Source organism: Mytilus galloprovincialis, chromosome 7 (assembly GCF_965363235.1).
Source record: "Mytilus galloprovincialis chromosome 7, xbMytGall1.hap1.1, whole genome shotgun sequence".
In the NCBI taxonomy this organism is placed as follows: Eukaryota; Metazoa; Mollusca; class Bivalvia; order Mytilida; family Mytilidae; genus Mytilus; species Mytilus galloprovincialis.
Genome location: NC_134844.1, coordinates 85,673,880 through 85,694,169, shown reverse-complemented (window position 1 = coordinate 85,694,169; position 20,290 = coordinate 85,673,880). Strand labels below are relative to the sequence as shown.

The 20,290-nt window shown below is 31.6% G+C and overlaps 1 protein-coding gene across 1 annotated transcript in view; it reads left to right on the top strand.

Moving 5' to 3' along the window:
- The first annotated feature begins 4,028 nt into the window (after nt 1-4,028).
- The window catches only part of LOC143083899 (uncharacterized), a 32,374-nt gene continuing 16,112 nt past the window's right edge, over nt 4,029-20,290 (top strand). The window contains exons 1-5 of the mRNA XM_076260296.1: nt 4,029-4,237; nt 13,414-14,142; nt 14,730-14,789; nt 16,128-16,229; nt 19,467-19,596. Coding sequence (XP_076116411.1) covers nt 13,504-14,142; nt 14,730-14,789; nt 16,128-16,229; nt 19,467-19,596 — 931 coding nt within the window. The 5' untranslated portion in view covers nt 4,029-4,237; nt 13,414-13,503. The remainder of the gene's footprint in view (nt 4,238-13,413; nt 14,143-14,729; nt 14,790-16,127; nt 16,230-19,466; nt 19,597-20,290) is intronic.

The window sequence follows — 20,290 nt, the reverse complement described above, 5'->3', positions numbered from 1 at the left end:
TGTTTGTACTGTTATGAAATTTTTATAGAGGAAAAACATTTCCTTAATGGAAATTTGATGTTCAGAAATTTCCTTAGAGGAAATTTGAAGAACAATGATTTCCTTAGAGGAAATTTCCTCAAAGGAAAATTTGAAGCGGCAAATTTCCTCAAAAGAAAAAGAATTTCCTCAAAGGAAATAATTATGCAGCAAATTCCCTAAGGGAAATCTTTTTCCCTTGAGGAAAACTCTTTCTCCTCTGAGGAAATTGTTGAAAAAAGGGGCATTACTTTTTCAACAGTGGTGCTAGAGCCAAACATTTTTAGGACAAATATCAGAGAACCTTAGATATATTTTTGCTGTATGTTTATGCTTATGAAATTAGATATATTATTGCTGCATGTTTATACTTTTGACCTTAGATACATTATTGCTGTATGTTGATTGTCACTTACTTATGACCTTAGATATATTATTGCTGCATGTTTTTTTTTAAATGCTTATGACCTTAGATACATTATTGCTGTATGTTGATTGCCACTTGCTTATGACCTTAGATATATTATTGCTGCATGTTTATGCTTATGACCTTAGATATACTATTGCTGTATGTTGATTGTCTTTTGCTTATGACCTTAGATATACAATGTATTATATTGCTGCATGTTTATGCTTATGACCTTAGATATATTATTGCTGTATGTTTTATTGTCACTTGCTTATGACCTTAGATATGTTATTCATGTTATTTGTGCAGGTTTATTGACACTTGCTTGAGTTATTTTATTGCTGTTTGTTTAATTTTCTGTTTTTGTTTTACACATTTTACTTGATGGTGTTATCTCAGTGAAAGATGAAATATTAAAACACAAGTGCCTTATTTGTTATACCAATTGTAATGTCTTGTCTTTTTGAAAATGATATTCTCAAATGTATATAACTTAAATTAAGAAGTGTTGAAATTAAGTAAGGATATGGTATGTGATTGCCAATGAGACAACTAAAAACCAGAGATAAAGGTATTTTCAGCCAGTGACTGAACAGCCGTCAACAATGAGCAAGACCTATCAACATTTAAATGTCTGCATGAAAAAAACACAAAAACATTCAAATGGATAAACATAAGACACTGTGTGCAATGGTGTGAAAGCTATATATGCAAAACTATATACTGAAAATTCAGAAATTATTGCTAGCAATTGTAAGTGCGATTTTTCTCAATTTCATCATTTTTTTGTGTGCAAAATTTAGAATAATCCTGTTTAGTTCATAAAAAATTTCAATATGCAAGTGTATATTATTGTGATTATAACCCTGTCACTATTTTCACAATAATAAAAACAGCAATAATTTCTGAATTTATAGTAGTTAAATTTTTGACACGTAGTGATTTACTTTCAATTAAGCATGCCAAGACAAAAATCGTAGAACACACAATTATATATTTCTACAATTAAGATTCAAAGAAATACTTGTACCCATAATAACTTAGTCCGTTTTGTGAAATTGCTTCACTCATGCAATTAGAGGATTTTTTTTCTGTTTTCTTTTTAGTTATATCACTTCCCATGTGAACAATTATTGTTCCCATGGGAAAACATATTGTTCCCAAGGGAAAAATTATTGTTCCCAAGGGAAAAATTATTGTTCCCATGGGAAAAATTATTGTTCCCATGGGAAAAAATATTGTTCCCATGGGAAAAAATATTGTTCCCATGGGAAAAGTATTTTCCCATGGGAAGAAAAGGAGTTCCCTTGGGAAGAAAAGTTCCCTTGGGAAATTTAAAGTTTCCCTTGGGAAATTTAGAACTTCCCATGGGAACAAACAATTTACTTATGTTCCCATGGGAACTTTAAAGTTCCTATGGGAACTCTAAACTTCCCATGGGAAAAGTAATTTTTCCCATGGGAACTTTCAATGTTCCCATGGGAAATTCTAATATTCCCATGGGAATTATCAAATTTCCCATGGGAAATGTACTTTTAATCAGCTGCAGTGACAAGAGTGACAACAGTGACAAGTTGGGACATATGGCTTTTTTTTAATTTTTCAATAATCTATCACTGGACAAAATTTTTTTTTGATATCTTGTAAACCGACAAAGTCAGATTTGCCGATACCGGAATGGCAAATTTGTCCCGCACAGTGTTTATATATATATATATACCATCGAAAAATGAATTCAAAATTGAAAAGAGAAAAGAGAAATTTAACAGTTAATAATAACCATTTTACGTAAATGAATAAATAAATAATAACATATTCATAACAATAATAATAATGATAATATTAATAAAAAAAGTAAACTGAATTTTGCAAGTTTTTTTTATACTTACATGCATGCGGAATTATCTCTTTTTCTATCTCAGTATTGACCCTATCACTTGTCTTTCTTCTATAGTATTGTTTCAGTACCGTATTGAGTTTTGTAATTTTAATTTTGTAACATGAATGTTAATATGATCTAATATTGTTGTACCAGAGACATATATACGTCTAAAATCACGGTCAATGCAACCTGGGACTATTATATTATTATACTGTATACCTATAGTGAGACTCGAATATCAGTACTAGCTATAGAGCATGTCTTTTTTTGTATAGTCTCAGGTTTTGGCCTGGAAAACTGAAGTAGTTCGTTTGATTCAAGGTTTGATTCATTTTAATATTAAAAAACACTGCACTCTTTGATAAAGGAATCGATTAAAATATTGTGACCAATACATGAATCGATCAATATATTATAATTCTTATATGATTTGCATATCTATAAATACTTGAATTGGATTGGTCAATTAGAATTTTTCTCTAAGTTTAATTACACTTCGATAATCCATGTTTCCGAAACTACTTTTGTAATCTATTCATGCGCGATACACAAGCTTGCAGTGATCCCGGGATTTTCAGCAAACTGAGATTTAAAAACAATTGCATAACAGTTGTGACTATTCTAGTGCACATATAACAAAAAAATAAATAAATTTAACGCACTATATATATAATGCTTAAAAAATGTATAAAGATAAAATTTAATATAATTCCGCGAAATTTCATGAAGGATTTAGCGAATTGTCGTCATGGCAAAACACGACGTCATACGAATGGACATTTTCAAGGGAAGATTATTTCGTTACGTGTACGCTTCAAATTCGAATAACATTTAATTAAAATAAAGTTTTTGAGGTAGGTGCTATTTCATTTTAGATTCCGTGTTATTTATCGGACATTTACATGGTTTTAAGAAAGTCAAGATGTCGGCGTACTCCTTAGTTATGACTTGCCATTGTGCTTTTGATGGTAAATATATATAGTAGTCATCAACAAAAAATAAAATCGCAAATGTTTGGCTGAAGAATTATAAGGATTAAACACATTTTTCTCTAGAGGTTATTAATGTGTAAACCGGGGCTCTTACTCACAAACTCCACATAAAAGTCCTTCGGACTTTTATTCAGTTTGTGAGTTAATCGCCCCGGTTTACACATCAATAACCTCTAGAAAAAATGTGTGTAATCCTTATAATTCTTCAGCCAAACATTTGCTATTTTATTTTATTTAATCCTATAATAACTATAAGGATGGAATCCGTTACTGATGTTTCCTTAGGCCATAACAAAATAATGTATGTGTTCCGCTAACACCTATACCTAATCCTACCTTAACTTTTAGTGCCTATCTTAACACTTTTTATGTAATTTTGGAATAAGCACAGAAAGTCAGACTAATTCGCTAGTAGTGATTATTTTATCAGGTGAAAAATGTTTGTAAAATAAAAAAAAAAGTGATTATCATATTGCCTATATGCCTACCTACCCTAATTTTTTCCAGGACGTCAGCAGAAACACATAAAAAAAAGTTTTGTCCAATTGGCGACCTGAAAACAAGAACTTCAACTTATTCCTTTTTCCTTTTATTTTACATGCACGTACTGGATAGTCTTCCCTTTCCCGTATTTTTATTTTTGAAATTGGGGAAACACCTAAAATTGCCTCAAGTTATTTATAGTTAATAAAATGTCAGATATGACTGCATTAACAATCGCATTGAATAGAAACAGCAAGCCATAGCTGATCCGCGAACACAGTGACAATGTGAACAAAGCTGCGATATTTATTATGTGATACGCGTACGTTGCTGACAGGTGTTTGGAGTTTAGCGATACCAGTTGCAGGAACATTAAGATCAACTTCCGGTTATTTGAATGTGAAGAATACGAATGTTTTGATGTTTGGTGCGTTCTAAATATGTACAATAAAGGTAAAAAGGTTTACTATTACTTAGACTTTGATAGAATAATTGCATTACTACAATTACAACAAAACAAACGTTTTCAATGACTAACGACCTCATCCGTATGCTATGTGTCTTTGACCAGACCAGTTTGTCCCCACACACGCTTGTACATTTTTTTTTAGATAAATGAATTGATATAGGTCATTGAGTTTGGACAAAGTAGGCATATGCATGTTCTGTTTATCTTCAGTTTTAGCTTATACAGAGCCAAGGGACAAATTCTTGCCCAGGCTACATTGAAATTATCTCCCTTTGTAAACAAAAAAAATAGGCACTGGCTACGGTTACATGGAAATGTAACAATAATAAAAATATTATTGTTACATTGAAGACTAAATGCCGGAATGCATGGTTGGATAAGGACCTGTTTAATTACGAATGTAACAATAATTATTGAGGCTACGGTTAAATTGCGTTATTGTTACATGAAAAAAAGCAATGTACGATGGGACTAGTAATATGTACTAAATAATAAAAGTTGAGGAAATTTCTTACATACATTTATAACATACAATTTATTTACTGTAATTTTTTTATTAACAATGACAATTTCTACAAATCCAGTAAGTTGTATACATAAGGTCCAACACATTTTTGATGAACGAAATTACGTCCTCCACGGATACGTGTACATACAGAATTTCTTAGTATTTAAGTTACAGTTAGCAAACTTTGCTTTTGATTATCAATTTGCGTCAAGTTATAAAGCTGTATGAAATGTATGTCTTGATATTGTTTCAGTTTCGTTTAAAACGCATCCCAAGTTTTATTTTTTTCACCATAAACAAAATTGGTCCAAAGTATAATGACAGTAATAAGAGTAGGTGTGCAGTTAAATACTTTTAAAATGTGAAACCATTGAACTATATTTTTCGCCTTTGACAGTCACACTCCTAATCTTGAGTAGTATCTTTAAGAACATCAAAACCATTAATACGTAGTAAAACATTTGTTGAATAATAATATTTTATTATTTATCAGTATTAAATTACAAGTATTGTTTACTACATATGAAATAATGAAGCAATACAACTATAGAAGATTTAAGTTTAATCAATTTAGCGTACATTGCTGTTTTTCATGTAACAATAACGTAATGTAACCGTAGCCTCAGTAATTATTGTTACATTTGTAATTAATCGGTTCCTAACCCAACTTTGCATTCCGGCAATTAGTCTCCAATGTAACAATAATATTTTTATTATTGTTACATTTCCATGTAACCGTAGTCAGTGCCAAAAAAATAAGGAATAGATCTAGAGGATAATGAGGTGCTGAAATTGAAATATAATGAAAAACTGCGAACATTATAGAATATTGTAAAAATATTCTGATTGCAAAAGAGAACAATGTCGAGCAGCAAATATAAATTATAAAGTCTTGGAAGGCCATTCATGTCATTTATTTATTTTTCTGTGACTGGTACCTCGAATGACCGAATAACAGTTAAAATATCCAAAAAACACTTGTAATGACCGAATAACACTTGGAATTTCAATATATATAGCACTTACTCGTGACTTTTAAACATTGATTATTAAAAAATAGTATATTATCGATGTATTTTATAACTTATACATGTTATAAATGATTTACAGAAAGCAGATAAGTTCATACATGTCATAAAAGATGAATCAGGGTCCGTTCTCGCCCAATTGCGTTCGCACCTATCCACGTTCGCCCACTTTCACTTTCGCACCCTACACGTTCGCACCCAAAGTCTGTTTGCACCCTACACGTTCGCGCCCAATTCTACTGAGTTTTAGTAAGTGTATTGCTATAAATATATTATAATCATTATTTCTAAATAATGTGAGATTCTGGCAAGTTTTTTTGTAGTTTATTGCTATAAAAAAAATTATTGTTTTTTATTTAAGTGTGATTCTGACAACAATATTAAAAGTATTTCATTTATGTGTTGGATAATCTTAATCATGTTTTGGTTAGCAGGTTAGTGTATTGCAATAAGTATTTCTTTGTCATTGTTTCAAAAGGAATTGGGATACTTACAGAGTTTTATTTTGTGTTGAAAATAGTTAGTAATCATTGTAACCAATACAAATGGGGCGCGAACGTGTAGGGTGCGAACAGAATTCGGGGGCGAACATGCGAGGTGCGAATGTGTAGGGTGGGAAAGTATATTGGGCGCGAACGGACCTGATACCATAAAAGATCAAGGATGACGATTGTGTATTTTTAACCATTTTTCCTAAATCTTGGTAATCTTTTACAAAAATCTTCTCTAAAATTGCTGGGCCAAATTAAATCAAACTTGGCCACAATCATTATTTAGGTATCTAGTTTAAAAAACTAGACCTGCCAACCAACCAAGATGGCCACCATGCCTAAAAATTAGTGTTGTCAAATCGTACACTTTTGAGTAACCGGTTACTCGGATAATTGTTCGACCGATTAACCGGTTAACCGGTAGTTTGAATTGGTGCGTGAAAGCCCTTATCAATAGTACCCTACACATAGATAAAAGATGTGGTATGAGTGTCCATTTGAAAACCTTTCATCCAAGTCATAAATTTACGCTTTTAGAATTGAAGTTTGTCCTTTGGCATTTTAACGCTTGTCTGTGTGGGTTCCTGGCGAAGTTTGACTTTTAATAATCAACTACACCGTATCAAATATAGCGTGTGTACCAGCTTCAGATTGAAAAATAAAAAAAACCTTCTTGATCTCATAGAATTGAATATGTCTGAAACTGATTATTCTTTCCTTTTCACTTGTTGTCACCGAGAATGATGTGAAGTGTTTCAATTTGAATGATTAATTATAAAAAAAAAAGAAGATGTGGTATGATTGCAAATGAGAGAATTTTCCACAAAAGATCAAAATGACACAGAAATTAACAACTATTATAGGTCACTGTACGGCCTGTTTTTTTACTTTGTTTGCATGTTACTCGTACTATCACGTATACATTGTGTACATACACATTGATTTTCATTTTACAATTTTTGAGTTAGCATTTCGTTTTTAAGTAAGACTAAGCCCTTCACGACGGAGTTTGCACATTTAGATGTAGGTTTACACAATATTAGATCAGAATCGAAATAATGAAGTAAGTCGTAAAATTTAATTGCATTACTGATTTAGAGTTACTGTTAAAAAAACATGTAAACTAATTATGTGTCTTTAAGATCATGCCCCGAGCTGAGAGACAAGTTCTAATCAATTTTATGTTATCAGGATTAACAATAGCAATCAAATTACTGGACAATTGATTTGTCAAATTAATTACCACGACGACAATTTTTAAATAAAACCTAACTACAAAAAATGTATTTAATGATTTCAATACAAATTTATATCAAATCTATCAAAATTGAAAAAAAGTCCGGTTAACCGGTTAGCGTTTTTGGTATTCGGTATTCGGTCGTTCGAACGGTTAACCGGTTAACCGTTGACAACACTACTAAAGATAGAACACAGCGGTAAAATGCAGTTTTGGCTTATACATTGTACATGTATCTCAAAAACCAAAGCATTTAGAGCAAATTTGAAAGGGGTAAATTAATTTATCAGGTCAAGATCTGATCTATCTGCCCTGAAATTTTCAGATGAATCAGACAAGCCGTTGTTAGCATGGTTAGGTTGCTGCCCCTGAATTGGTAATTTTAAGGAAATTTTGCTGTTTTTCGTTGTTATCTTGAATATTGTTATAGATAAAGATAAACTGTAAACAGCAATAATGTACAGCAAAGTAAGACCTAAAAATAAGTCAACATGACCAAAATGGTCAATTGACCTGCTAAGGAGTTAGTGACAGTCAGGGATATAACTCTATAGGGTTAATACATCTTACTATTGAAAGATATAACAGTTCATAGTTTGCTAATTTTGCATAGTACACATAGAAAAAATATGCCTGTAAAAACTAAAAGGTGTTATCATAGCTTCTCTATATCGCTTCAAAGCATTTGCTCAGACATACATCATGCTTAATTACAATGTATTTTAATTTATTGTAAGAAATAATGACCAGACCATGTAATGAGGTTCTGCACAAGTTTCTCAGTAATCTCCCAAGTGTCTTATATAATAGGTTACATTAATATCCCTTTATAACCTAGCCTTGTTATCACAGCAAAGTTTATCCCTTAAGGGCATCCAATACAGTTTTTCGATATAATGTCATTTTTGTAGTTTTGCAATATGTTGTAAGCCTTGGTAAGTTATAAAATAAAACACAAAATAAAACATAGGTCACTGTGCTTGTTTTCGAGAAAAATTGAGGCTGAAAATTGGGGATTTGTGCAATTTTGTAAAAAAATTAGGCAATGTTATAATTTTTTTGGAGCAGATATTTTTCGTCGTAAATTATTAAGATCGGGTTCAATCTGAAGCTGTGATAAGTGACAAAAAGGAAAAAAATAAATCACTACACGAATAACTATACAATTATTCAAGCCTTGCTTGTCATTTAAACCTAAAAAAATGGAAATAAACTGTTTCTGAAAATGTCATTTTTATCATTTTTCTGCATAAACTGCATTTTGTCATGCTTTCTCCAAAAAATATAGGTCACCGTGCTTAATTCCCTGATAAATGCGATTTATCCTAAAAATTGCGTCCCCCCCTTTGTAACCTCAATGTTAGCGCTAAAGTGCACGACGTGGCTGGCAGACAATTTAGACGTTATATCTGCAAATTACCGGTGACATTTTTCAGATTATTAAATATTACTTGTAAACAAATGGTAAAATACTATCTATAAATTCATGAAATTGGTAATATTGTTGCCGGAAATAAAATCATGTGAATAACAAACAACAAATACCTCTTTCTGTTTGATAATTTTTACGGCTTTTAAAATAAAAGACTCGGCAATTTAGAACTTGACATATAGGTACATTTACTGTTTACACTAGTATATTATTTCATACCGTATGTTGACCTCTAGATTTATTTTGTTTTGTTTGGTGGGCTGCTGTTTCATTACAAATATTCCTTAAAATCCTTTTATTCATGTTATAATCACTGAGAAATCCGGTTTTGTTGATACGAATTAAAAGTTAACGTCGTTTGGACAGTAAATCAAATTTAACGCGCATTGCAATTCCAATTAGAATTTACGTTAGTACGTAAAACACATTTCGAATGCGAATTAAACTAATTCGAATTACGTGTGAACTCAGCATTATCCTGCAAACATGGCAAACGGAACTTTTGTTTTTGTACATAAATTGCAGCACATAAATTAGGCGGGTACTTTTCTCGTTTGAATTGTTTTACATTGTCATTTCGTCATCTTTTATAGCTGACTATGCGATATGGGATTTGCTCATTGTTGAAGACCGTACGGTGACCTTTAGTTATTAATTTCTGTGTCATGTTTGTCTCTTGTTGAGAGTTGTCTCATTGGCAATTATACCACATCTTCTGTTTTATGTGGTCAGAAAACAAAAGCAAAATCTGATAAAGGAGAATCTTCAATTTGCTAAAGAAGGCTTTTGTCCAAACAATGAATCTATATATCTTTGAATTTTTTGATTTGGCAAAAACGATTGGATTAGTTGCGATTAAAATCTTTCTCTCATAGCGTAATTTTATTGGTCAATAACTATATATTTTTTTCACCACATAGCGCGTACATAAAATATCGCATGTCCATTCCTCTGTCTGTCCTTCCGGTCCTTCTGGTTAACAGGTTAATTAAATTTTTCAAGTGTACAATTCTTGCTAACTTTCTATAAAACTTATATCGTATGGACACGCTCGAAAATCAGTGCATATCAACTATTCTTTAAAAGAGTTATGCCATTTGGAAATATTGATTATATTGGAAATTGCATTGTATTTGCTGTCATTCCGTCATTTCTCTAATATATATATATTTATAAAAAATATAAAGAACAAAATAAACAGCTGCGCTACGAGCGCATGATATGCCCGTCGTCTTATGAAAAAACATAATACATGTTTTTAAAATAACACGGGGGTTGTACAGGAAGTCATGCTAAGTATATCTTGACTCATTCATTATTCTTGCTCAATAGTAAGTTTGTATATCACAATATGTTTTATATGATCCCCAAATTGAAGCTCAATAAAAATTCAAGAACTCAAAAATGAATTAAAGAATCATCACGCAAAAGAAATACAGATCTTAAGAATAATTTAACTAAAAAGTATGTAAAGTTTTATGCAATAATTATAAATAGTTTCTGAGATACGGCGCGACATGTGAAAACCCCTTTTTTTGTCATAAACTCAATAACTCTAAAATCACAATATTGAATCATCCTCAAAAAGTATATACAGATCTTCAGATTAATATAATTAAAAAGTGTGTGAATTTTTAAGCAATAGTCATAAATCGTATTTGAGATACACATGATACAGCGCAAACTGTGAAAAAAACCTGTTTAAGTTACACAGTCCTGTAACTCAAAAAGTTCACCAAAAATTAAACAGATCGTTTGACCATCATGACTGAAAAAAGAACCATGTTCAGTTTAATGAAATTTGGATAATATACTGGACCATGTATACAACGGACAGACGGACGCGGGCATTTGTATACCATAATACCAGAAATAAGAACTGTGTTCTTTTATAAAGTTGTATCATTGTTTATAATGTTATATTAGTGGCGTGTACCTACATTTTCGGTATTAGTTTTAAAATATCATTGGTTTCCTGTGCTGTACTAAAATGTCTTGGATGATGAATGATAATAAAAATGATAATTGTTGACATGCACCAAAAGGGTCAGTCGTCTTGAGATTGCTCACTATACAATATTTTGTTGAAAATCTCAAAGAAACAGTAATTTGTTTTATTTCTTATAATGTTATTAGACTGTTGTTGTCCTGTAAGAATCAAATGCACTAATATTAATGGCGTAGAAGTTAGCATGCGGGAGAAACAGAAATTTGAGCATCGAAATTCCACATCTCGTTTCTTATTACGGAACATTACACGTTTAATACTATGATTACGTCCTGCCAAAAGTGACGTTTTGCGGGAATTCAAATGCTTAACGTAGAGCCAAGAGTTAACTCCCTTGAAACTGTATCGGATGCCCTTAAATAGCCTCGTCTCATTGCTTTACCATGATTAATCAAAAATGTATTAATTTAGTTAAATAATTATTTATCAAGGCTAGGCCTAAAATAAAATATTGTTTGTTTCGCCAATCCCGACCGACCCTGCAAAATTGGTGCTACTCATCAAATTTTATTGTCAAAACTAAGTCAAATACTATTTTAACTGTTTGGATTTTCAGGCTTGCCGGATTGTCTGATAATATTCAAGATTTTTGGAAAAATAAAATTATTTCCCTACCTACCTACCCACACCTGGCTTGGCCAGTCAGGGGACTTACTGAAATAAGTGATTTTTAAATCACTTATTTGAGTAGCAAATTCGATGTTTTGTCACAAATTGGAATTTTGTAGTTTTTTCAAAATTTTAAACACATAGGTTTAAATAATATCTTTTAATTAGTAAAATTTAAAAAAAATGAACTTTTTGCTTCTTTTAAGTAGCAAGGTTTATGACTTTGATGCTATCATTTAGCTGAAAATTATATTTTAGTTGAAAAAAATGCTATAATAATGGCTTTACATAATGAACTGATACTTTTTTAAAAGATTTTTCCCAGCAGTGGGGGTATTTTTCCTGTGAAGTTCAGGGTTTCATCTTTCAGATTATGTAATAAAATTCTACTGTTCGCGATACAAATTTCACTGTTCGGGGGTGTTGAAATTAGTCGGGGTTATTAAAAGAATGATACTTAAAAAAGTGATTTTTGGGAAGGAAATTGAGGTCTGATACTTAAACAAGTGATTTTTATGTCATTATCCTAGATTCAGTACAAGGTCATCACCTGAAATGACCTGGTCATCCTAGACAACACAGATGTTGGTTCTGATAAGTTTAAAAACATAATTAGTCCCTGGGTCATTTAATAGTATTCTATATTTAAAGCTACAATAAAATTAAATCACTTCTTCTAGTGATTAATTTGTACTACTTACATGTAATGTAAATAGGTGATTATTAAAGAAAGATAACTCTAACTTCCAACCTTTATGGAAATAATGTTACTTGAATCAGTGATTTAGAAAATCACTTATTTAAGTAAGTCCCCTGACTGTTGGCAGGGTCGGGATTGGGGAAACAAACAATATTTTAATTTAGGCCCTATGTATTTAGTTTCTGCGCAAAGTCTCAAGAGTTCCCTACAGCCCACTATTAATGAAATAATTTTACAAATAACAAACATATGTTATTACAGATTTAGAAAATTCAATGAATAAAGAGTAGACAACTCATGAAAGTATCTGTAATAACATATGCAAGTTATTTTCTGTAATAACCCTATAGAGTTATATCTCTGACTGATTGATTGCCCTGTAATTTATAGCCAATTTTTAACAATTTTCATAAAATTTGTAAATTTTTACCAACATTTTCCACTGTAACTACAGGGCCAAGTTCATTATAGATAGAGATAATTGTAGCAACAAGAATGTTCAGTAAAGTAAGATCTACAAACACATCACCATCACCAAAACACAATTTTGTCATGAATCCATCGGTGTCCTTTGTTTAATATTAACATAGACCAAGGTGAGCGACACAGGCTCTTTAGAGCCTCTAGTTGTAGTTTCATGAAACTAACAAGTACATGTACTGGGCTTACACTACTTTAGAATCATAGGGAGAAGTGACTTCTCTTTCTGAAACTGATAGGGAGAAGTGCCTGAAGTGGTGAGATTTGAAAGAGAAGTGCTCCTACGCGCGCTGCGCTACAATGCTTGGATTTTACTATAATATAAAAGGGCATAATATGTGAATAATGTTCTTTTTATATTGTTCAATTCATATCTGAGTATACAATTAAAGTAACAGTTCAAATTCACAGTTGGTAAAGTTTAGGTTCTTGTGAGAAACTACCAACTAAATATCTAGCACTAAAAAGATTATTTTTTTATGTCAAAAAGCATGAAAAGGTGAAGGAATTATGATATATATATTAATTACAATTTAATTAAAAACTAACTTATGTATGAAATTCAGCGATGTATACAAAATGTAGGGTACTGAATTACAAAACTGGACAGATCATAAAAAGATATGCATTTTAAATCATTAAAGATTAATTTATTTGTTTTTTTTAGATGGACACGTGCCACCCGTTTGAATGTTTGGTATGATTTTGTGATACAGACTTAAACATACATGTACACTGTATAAGGACAAAGATCAAGATGACGATTGTTGAAAAGGCCAACACTGCCACTCAAAAACAACAACCTGTAGAAAAAACCTCTGAAATTAAAGTGACAAGCTCCAGTGAGAAACAAATGGAAGGCCAGTCCTCTGCGAAAGATGTTGTTAAGGATAAAGATGACAAAAATAAATCTGCTAATAACATCAATACTGGTCCTGTTAAAGACATAAGGGTTTTAAATCTAACAAAGAAAATATTTTCATCCTTTCCTATTAAAAGTGAGGAGCAAGATTCAGAAGACCCAACAGGCGTTTGTCCAGACAAGGGCAGTGGGTCCGTAGAAAATAAGGACACAGAAGTTATGTTGTATATTTCTCCCGAGGGGGACTTATACAGTGCCAGTCAATTAGAAAAACATGATGAAGACATAGACAAAAAATCATTGTTAAAAGAAGATGGTGTCGTTTATTTTATAAAACCTTTAAAAGATGAGGAACTTTGTGATCTTATTTTGGAATATTTAGACTTAATCAAACAGGAGCCAAAAGGTTTATTTACTTTAGACATTGCTGGAAGTTTAATGAGGACAGGTAATAAACAGGATGTTAAATCAGAATCACAGAGTATGTACATGAAGGATGCAGCCGTTGATCAGAGTACTTCAAGCACATCACAGGTAAATGAGGCCCTAATTATGGACAGATTATAGCAGAGTAAATGAGGCCCTAATTATTTCACTAAAGCTTAGAAATAGTATACCTTAAAGTTTGTTGGGTCATTTTTCAATAAGTACTATACATGTTAAAGTCAAAGTTTCTCTCCAATTGAATCATCAATCATGTCAATGTAAAACAAATATGTAAAATAAAAAAAAAATCCCTACATGTACATGTACCTACCTACCCTATTTCAATTTTTCATGTATTTGTTTCAAAGATGTTATAGGAAACACACATATTATTTTATTTGGCCTTACCTCCGTGTGGAATGCTAAAAACTATAAAAACATGGAAAAGTGAAGGCAGAGAATTTGAATCATTCCAAAAAAATGTATAAGCACTTGAGAACATACATCATGTACATGTAGCCAACATGACAAACAGGGACTAAACTTAACACGAGGAAAACAAGAGCCTAATTTTTCTACATGTACATATAAGGCAACAAAAATTATCATTTAAAATAAACCAATGATCTGACTTTTTGTTAAAATATAAAGACTTGTTATTATGAAGGGAGATAATTATGTAACATTTTTTTCAGCAAGGGGAAGTAATTGTGAAAGAGGAACCAGAAGAAATGGAAGAAGAAGAAGAAGATGAGGTATTTTAGCACTGTATACAAGTTATAACAATTAACCAAATAATCTGTTTGACAGATCACATACTGTACATGTATTTATAATCAGACCTTTGACCTTTGGATGGTTCGTGGCTTTGATCTTTTAAATTGTACAAAACAGAGAATTTGATCAGTTTCAGACTGTATAAAGTGCTTAAAATGACCTGGTGACCTGAGACATACATGTATGTTAAACATGACCTAGCTTGTGACCTACATATGTATGAGGATAGATACCCTACTTTAGCCCTGTCTAACATCATGAACATACTGACTTTATTTTAACACAAAATAATTACATAAGATGTATGTTTCATTAATACGTTATTCTGATTGGCTAACTACACATCACTTGTTATTCCTTAAGCAGTTGCATTACTCAATAAAACTTATCATTCATGATAACACGAGGTCACACAACAAAGTGCAAAGGTGAATTAAATAAAAAATCGATAAAATTCGTGTTTTCATGATCTTAGCTAAAAAATGTAATTATAAGTATTGAATGCTTCTTTTTGTAACTTCATAGGGTTGTAAAAGCGTTGACTGTGCGCACATTTTTAGAATGAAGCGCTTCCACGCTTCATACAAAATGTACTTTGGTCAACGCTTTTACACCCCAATGAAGTTACAAAAAGAAGCATTCAATTCTTAAATGGTAACAAAAAGTAATATTCTCCGTGTGTGCACTAGTACTGCAAGATTATATTTTTGATTCATGTTTATGTTGATAAAGCATGAAGAGATCAGCACTACAAGTTTCAAATACACAGCTTAGCCAATCAGGGTTGAAATTTCAGTCAACTCTTTCATTTGTCTTTTTTCATGTTTTTTACCTTTTAGCGTTTCCATCCCTTTTGAAATATGAATGTGCACAACAAGAGTTTATATACATTTTCTATGCATTTCTTCACATAAAGAAAACCATGATGTAAAAAAGTGACTGAGTAAAAGTTACAATTTGTATTAATAATGAATGAAAATTGTGCACATGTTTGATGTTTCTTATTTTGGTTGCTCCTACTATCAAAAAGTACCAGGATGTCTAACCACAGATTAGATGCCTGTTGAAAAATTACACAATTCATACTCAAAAGTCGGTAATATGAAAAAAATCTATTGAACAACTGTTAATCATAATCATGTTAAACCAAGGAAAACCAAATTAAGATAAATGAATTCACAGTCATGCCAGTAATTATATTTTAATATTTTCAAATCCACAGTTTATAGAAGCAGCCACAGTTCCATTAATGTTTTTACCCATAATCCATTTTACCCATAATCCATCATTTTCATGGTTAATATTGTATTAAACAGGATGATATTGAGCAGCTACAGAGCTTACAGAGTGGTGGAGGTTTAACTGGACAATTGAGAGTTAAAGTATTGCAGTCTCTGTATAACAAATCTAGATTCCAGGTAGGTGTTAACCTATGAATGTAGGAGGATATAGGCCAGGAGATACCAAATACTGTGGATCAGTTTTAGCTCACCTGGCCCAACTTTAAAAAAAAGAAATTGGGAGGGGGGAGACAGATTTCAAAAATTAAAAAGAAAATTTCTTCAAACATTATTTTCTTTTTCAGTAAAAGATTTTTTTTTTTTTTTTTTTTTTTTTTTTTTTTTTTTTGGGGGGGGGGGGGGGGTCGATTTGCAACAGACTGAGTATTACACAAAAGCGAAAAATTTAATGAAAATTCTAATCCTGTAACCAATACTTTGTTCTTTGACTATACTTATTCTGTGTCAGAAACTTTATATGTGTAAAATATTCAATTACAATCCAAATTTAGACCTGAATCAAGTGCAAACATAGTTTCCATTTTGCCCAACTGTTTAGTGTTGGACCTCTATGGTCTTATCCATCTGCGCACAGCGAAGCAATTTATTCTTGATGTTTTTATAATTTTTTGAATCCATCTCTATTTTCATGTGATTTTTGCCTCACTTGTCGTAGAACGCAAAATATTGGAATGGTTATTTGGTAGCAGCTATATAAAGCTTAAAATTCCTAAAAAAAAAAATATTAACTTCATACCACTGTAAGTTCAAAAATTATTTGGATGTTTTTATTAATGCGAAAAATGCAATTGAGTTACAATGTTATCGCAATAATATGATCTTGCATTTAAAAAACATTAATATGAATTAAACAGGATTTTTCTTAATATCGCAAAAATTTAAATCACGTTCTAGTCTGAATTGAAAAATAGCAATAATAAATGCATGCATTAATTTCTGAATTTACAATATGTATCACTTCAATTACTTGTATTACCATGATTACTGACAAGACTTTCTTATAATTTATTTTTTTTGCCACTGGACCTTAGCTGCAACCAACCAATCAATCATTAGTTTTAAATCATGTTCCTTAAATTTTCCCCGAGGAATAACAACTCAGTTTGAATTAATCATGTTAACAGTCAGAGATATAACTCTATAGGGTTATTACAGAAAATAACTTGCGTGTGTTATTACAGATACTTTTTCTTAAATTTTCTAAATCTGTAATAACATATGTTTGTTATTTGTAAAATTATTTAATCTATAGTGGACTCTAGGGAACTCTTGAGACTTTGCGCAGAAACTAAATGCATAGCCTTGATAATTAATTTTTAAATTGAATTAATACATTTTTGATTAACCATGGTAAATCAATGAGACAAGGCTATTAAGGAATTAACTTAGCTGTGATAACAAGGCTTAGTTATTAAAGGAATGTAACTAATTATATAAGACACTTGGGAATTACTGAGAAACTTGCACAGAACCTCATTACATGCTCTGGTCATTATTTCTTACAATAAATTAAAATACATTGTAATTAAGCATGATTTATGTCTGAGCAAATGCTTTGAAGTGATATAGAGAAGCTGTGATAACAACCTTTAGTTATTACAGGCATATTTTTTCTGCAATAACATATAGGTGTACTATTCAAAATTGGAATACTATGAACTGTTACATCTTTCAATAGTTAAGTATACACAAAGACAATAGTAATATCAATAGAACTTGTATACATTTTAACTAAACTTATGATGTATATTGTCCCTTTGAAACATGTAACATACGTATGTTATCACAGTTCTTTGGTTTTTTAGTCCACAATAACAACTGTATGTTATTTTTCTGTAATAACCCTATAGAGTTATATCCTTGACTGGTTAATAGATAAAATGTTATTTTGTATATTTTTATGTATTTATATTTAAAAATAAGAAAGAAATTTATGTATTACTGAAAAATTATTACACCAGGGTTTTCGATATCACAAACTAGTCAAAATATTTACTAAATTTTATCATCGGTATAAGGACATCATTCGTAAATATAGCTCAACATGCAGACTTCTTATACGTTCAGGTATTTCACATCCAATTTTTTATGGAAATATTCTTTATAAAGCACAAAGGTGTCAGTATTCACCTCAAAAACTGACAAAACCTTTGAATAGACTTATTAAGAAGGGATCGATATAGTTAAGATATTGTTGTCAGGTCATTAAAGATTGCATATTTTGGCGTTAATATTGATTCACTTATAGGGTCTTTGCATCGGAACTAAACACATTTATTCAAAAACCAGTTGTTGGCATGACACGGGTTATGTTTGTCTCATATATGTTATGATGGTATGATACTAAACCCCTAACGGGAAGGATTGTGCCTGATGTTCATATGATGAAATCATAATCTTTCAGTCAGTTTAATTGAAGTCTGGAGCTGGCATGTCAGTTAACTGCTAGTAGCTATATATAGTCTGTTGTTATTTATGTATTATTGTCATTTTGTTTATTTTCTTTGTTTACATCTTCTGACATCAGACTCAGACTTCTCTTGAACTGAATTTTAATGTGCGTATTGTTATGCGTTTACTTTTCTACATTGGCTAGAGGTATAGGGGGAGGGTTAAGATTTCACAAACATGTTTAACCCCGCCGCATTTTTGCGCCTGTCCCAAGTCAGGAGCCTCTGGCCTTTGTTAGTCTTGTATTATTTTAATTTTAGTTTCTTGTGTACAATTTGGAAATTAGTATGGCGTTCATTATCACTGAACTAGTATATATTTGTTTAGGGGCCAGTTGAAGGACGCCTTCTCTCTCGCTGCATTGAAGACCTGTTGGTGACCTTCTGCTGTTGTTCTTTTCTATGGTCGGGTTGTTGTCTCTTTGGCACATTCCCCATTTCCATTCTCAATTTTATATAAATGTTATTTCTCACTCAAGGAAATTTTTCAACCTATACCAACTCCATTTAAATGCAAAATGGTCTGTGATATGTTTATGTTGCTGATGTATTTATAGATTATCAACTCAACGAGATTGATTTTCTCGCTTGAGCGGGTACGGCGAAAGTAAGAGAAGCAACTAAGTTGAGATGACCAATGATAATCTGTTTATCTTGTTTATTGCTATTTAACCTACATTGTATGAAGACGTTGTTAATTTCCTTGACAATGGCACGTGTTCCATTAGTTTCTAGCAATAATTTTCATATCACTCGACTCCTTTTTCATATGACTCAACTTCCCTGAGAAAGGAAATTATCAGTCAAAGGAAAAATTCATAATATAGCGGTAATATAATTTTACTGCTCTGGCTAATGTCTGTATATTTAAATATTGTTCCAAGTGCTTTTAATTTTTATTAAGAAAAAAACAACAGCACCAACAGAGAAGACTGAAATACCTAAGGCACTTGGGGGAAAGACTAGAAGACGTAAGGCATCTACAGGGACAACTGACAGCCATGACAACCCATCAAGTACTCCAGAAATTAAACGTAAGTGTTTTAGTCTTCTCTTACAATGAATAAGTAAAAATAATTTTATCATAATAATGAAAGACCATCGATCTGATACCAGAATATCGATCCCCTTCCCATATTCATCCGGATTTATATAAGCTTTACCAAGCTAAGGAAGAGTTGTGTCCCTTGGTCTGTCAAACTTCCAGTTTTCGTTTGAGTCGAACTATATGTATCTCGAAATAATTCTCTGGTCTGACGTCGAGATAACGAGAGTCGACTGTATATCCTACTAACAAAACATTGGTTTATAAATCCTTTTCAATGATAGCCACCCTGACGGAAGCTCTTGGGTATAAATGGCTTCCCTGCTGTCTCTGAAACAAGTGGAAGAACTTTATGTTAGATATATCAATAAAAAAAAATGTATGTAGTTATATTTATAAAAAAGATGTGGTATGCTTGTCAATGAGACAAATCTCTACAAGAGTTCCAAATGACACATAAATTGACAGCTATAGGTCACTGCACAACCTTCAACAATGAGCAAAGCCAATTAATGCATAGTCAGCGATAAAAGGCTAGAAAACACAAAGGTAAAAATTCAAATGAGAATGCTATGTACAAAAAAACAAACAACAATTGAATTAAGGCTTCTGATTTGGGACAGGCAAATGCAATTACAAGCAGAATGTGTTAGGGATAAACATGTTGGGGGGATGGGGATCCC